The 3,905-nt window shown below is 38.6% G+C and overlaps 1 protein-coding gene across 1 annotated transcript; it reads left to right on the forward strand.

The window, feature by feature from the left end:
• The first annotated feature begins 526 nt into the window (after positions 1-526).
• LOC114365933 (nardilysin-like) lies at positions 527-1,928 on the forward strand. Its single transcript, XM_028322659.1, has 4 exons — positions 527-659; positions 1,062-1,110; positions 1,199-1,300; positions 1,776-1,928. Exons 1-4 carry the CDS (start codon positions 562-564, stop codon positions 1,911-1,913), a joined length of 387 nt encoding a protein of 128 aa, XP_028178460.1. The 5' UTR covers positions 527-561; the 3' UTR covers positions 1,914-1,928.
• Positions 1,929-3,905: the final 1,977 nt, after the last annotated feature.

Raw genomic sequence — 3,905 nt, forward strand, 5'->3', positions numbered from 1 at the left:
TTATTTTTTTGTTGAATAGGTATTATCAAAAGGGTGGTTTCATGCGAATTTGAAGAAAATATTTCATCCCCAAGGGTGGAAAATTGGGGATGAACTTTTTTATACGCAATATTTTTTAATTTTTAGTTTTTTTTGTGATCGCGCATTTGAAGTCGGTTTTATTTTTTTTTTAAAAGTTAATTATTATTTATTAACCTAAAGACGTCTACTGTCGGTGAAGGATTCTCCAAGGATTTCCACAACGACTCGTCCTGAACTTCCCGCATTGCATAGATGTATCGAAAGTACGGAACGGTTTATATGCATTCTTTTTTTTTACTTAATACGAGACGAATCGGAGTAGTACTCCGAATCTTTGTAATGTAAACATAGTTTCGGGTCTATCTGTCAACGTCGCTCATGTTGTCATCTCGCTTAGCGTGAGAGGGATATCAATATTCGAAACTTCCGATACCGTTTTTCTGAGTAACCACGCTGTATTGAACTCAATCGTAATGTAGTAAGAACCATTATCTTGTTCTCAGATTGGACCAACCGAATTTAATCCGCAAGAACCGCCACATGGAGGTGTGGTACAAGCCGGACTTCAAATTCCGCTTCCCCACCGCCTTACTTTATTTCTATTTCATCACGCCGCTCAGCCTCAAATCACCGAGAGAGTAAGTTAGATAACCACACATTATATTACTAGTAATAGCTGAGCAATAAACTCTTATTTATACTGAGTTGCACCACCGTAACTTTAACCTTAACTATAACCAGTGTTTTTGTATGGAGTTTGACGGACTTGGACATTTGATGAAAGTTAAAGATGGTTGGTCGATGGACCCAGTTAATTTGAAAAATATACATTCTTCAGTTCACAATTCAAACTTTCATACATACACAAATACAAAAGAAAAATTATATTCTAACACAATAAATATTATTTAAATTAAAATGCTTTAGCTATTAAACATAATGTTCATTCAAATACCGACACTCTTCAGACAAAAATAACGTAACATGCCTTAGTTTTAGTTACTTATTTGGCAATTCTAATATTTTTAAAATTATTACAGAGCATGCCTCATGGATTTATGGAACGACGTATTACAACAAGGACTAAAGGTAACATTTGTTATTGCGTCAATTAAAATACAATATCGAATGAAAGTAACCATTATGAACTAGTAACTGAGTTGTAATTTGTTTGCAGGAAGAAGTGTATCCAGCTAACATGGCGGATCTCCTACATTCTATGTATGTCTCGGACAAGGGGATTGCAATGAAAGTGCAAGGTTATAGTCAGAATTTGCACGTAAGTATTTCTAGTTTTGTTTTATGTTACTCCTACAGTTCTGTATAATTCTGATTATGGAAAATACTTTTATTTTTATTTTTAGAAGTAGGATCTACTTTCCTTCACTTCTAAGTAATTTTATTTTCTTCTATTTCATTTTGTTGCGGGTCCAATAACAGATTAATTTTCTCCTGACTTGGTCTGGATTTATTGGCTGTAGATCTTGACTACACAACAGTTGAAGTAGTGGGAAATGTTTTGTATACTTTACTTTGTCTTTGTGAAGTCATACAGGCCGCAGTGGCAGGCCGCTACCAATCGATCAACATGGAAAGCATTGGGGGAGGCCTATGTTCAGCAGTGGACGTCCTATGGCTGAAATGATGATGATGATGATGAAGTCATAATATCTAATAGGGCGAGTTTCATTAGTTGGTCAGCGTTATTTATGAATGACGGCATAAGGTTTAAAATCCTGCAAACTTGTCCCCAGTTACTGGTAGACATGGTGACGCGAGAAATGCGCGGCGCAGCCACCAATCTGTCCTCGGACATGTTTGAGGCGGTTCGGGACGTGCGCGCGCGCTCGTATCACAACGTGTTGCTACGCCCACACAAGCTAGCGAAGTGAGTACACGAATAACTACTTTAGGTACGACGCAATAAAGTGCAATTTGGCCGGCTTCCACTGCCACTAAGCAAAGCAGCTACAAATCTTTCCTCGGATATGTTCGAGGCAGTATGAGACGTGCGCGCGCGCTCGTATCACAACGTGTTGCTGCTACGCCCACACAAGCTAGCCAAGTGAGTACACGAATAACTACTTTAGGCACGACGCAATAAAGTGCAATTTGGCCGGCTTCCACTGCCACTAAGCACAGCTACAAACTTCTCCTCGGATATGTTCGAGGCGGTGCAAGACGTGCGCGCGTGCTCGTATCACAACGTGTTGCTGCGCCCACACAAGTTAACAAAGTGAGTACACGCTAAAAACTACTTTAGGTACATCGTTGTAGAGTGCAACTTGGCTTGCACAAAGCTGCTTACGCTGGCCAATTAAGCCACCCAAAAACTTCTTTAGGTGCAATGAAATAGAGTGCAATTTGACTTGAAGCTACGGGTCTAACGTGCATAACTCGCCAAGTGAGTACACGCACGAATAAAAATGACGCAGTTTACACATTGGTATATCTACTCAATACAAAGATGTTGTTACATTAAAAGACCTAAATAGACAAGAGTCCAGGACTAGATAATACAGGGTGTTTGGCGCATCGTGTGCCAAAATGATTTGGCGGATAGAATGGGTCATTTCCTATATTTTCAGCCCTCATAACACGTTCCATGCCAGGCGGCTACTTTTATAATATTTTTTAGTAATTTCACCAAAATACCCAAATCGTATCATATAATTTCAATTTAAAAAAAACTACTAGGTGTAGCCTCAAAGTAAATATTTTGTGAAGTTTTTACCTGCTTTGAACTTATTGTAAAGTAAAAAAAAAGGTTCAAAATTCAAAATTTTAATATCAGTCCGAGTAGAGTCAATGCACTAATTTAAGGAATTTGTGAAGTTCTTGTTATTATTTAAACAAGATTAGTATACCGTTTGAATGGGGATATACTAGAGAAGTTTTGATAAAGTCTGAAGATCGCTATCTCTTTTATTTTTTTTATTATAGCCATGTAAACTTAATTGTTCAGTCAATTTTTAACTTTTCGGAAAACTTCAAAGCTGAATTAAAAAAAAACTAGATGATATTTGCCAGTAAATTTAGATTTGATGCAACCCTACATCAATGCACGTCAAAACAAAATATTTACTTTGAGGCTACGCCTAGTAGTTTTTTTTTAAATCGAAATTAAATGATGCAATTTGGGTATTTTGGTTAAATTACTAAAAAAATTCATATAAAAGTAGCCGCCTGGCATGGAACGTATTATGGGGGCTGAAAATATAGGAAATGACCTATTCTATCCGCCACATAATTTTGGCACACGATGCGCCAAACACCCTGTATGTATAATAGAAATTCGTGATTACTCGTTTCACACCAGTTCTATCAGCTTAGTTACCACCAATGACGACCTTAGTTACAATATAATAAAACACAATCCACTGGCAATATTTATCACATTGTATTGTTACAGGGACGTCCGCATGAACATACTCCTGGAGCGGTACATTTCGCTCCGTGACAAGGCGATGCTCGTGCAAAACGTTACGCTAGAAGAACTGCGCGCGTTCAGCGAGTCGCTACTCGACCACATGTATATGCAGGCAAGTTCTTGTAACACACGGGGTTCCCAAAAAACCTCATCTAAAGCCTGGTCCGTGAGCACGTAGAATTTTGTCCAATGATCCCAAGCTACCCATCCTTATCGCTCGCGCGTAATTATATTGCTGTCGCGACTGTGCGACGGGCGCCTGCAGTGAGTGTGCGAGCGCGACAGCAACATAATTACGTGCGAGCGATTAGGATGGGTAGCTTGGGATCATTGGACAAAATTCTACGTCTTGTCGTAATCAAACTGGTTTCTCTAATAAACCATGTTGGATATTTTAAGGCTATTTTGTTTCTATTCTTTCTAACACCACATCTAACTAAATATGGGCGCGGCC

Source organism: Ostrinia furnacalis, unplaced genomic scaffold (genome assembly GCF_004193835.3).
Source record: "Ostrinia furnacalis isolate ACB-3 unplaced genomic scaffold, ASM419383v2 OfSCF7687, whole genome shotgun sequence".
NCBI classification, from domain to species: domain Eukaryota; kingdom Metazoa; phylum Arthropoda; class Insecta; order Lepidoptera; family Crambidae; genus Ostrinia; species Ostrinia furnacalis.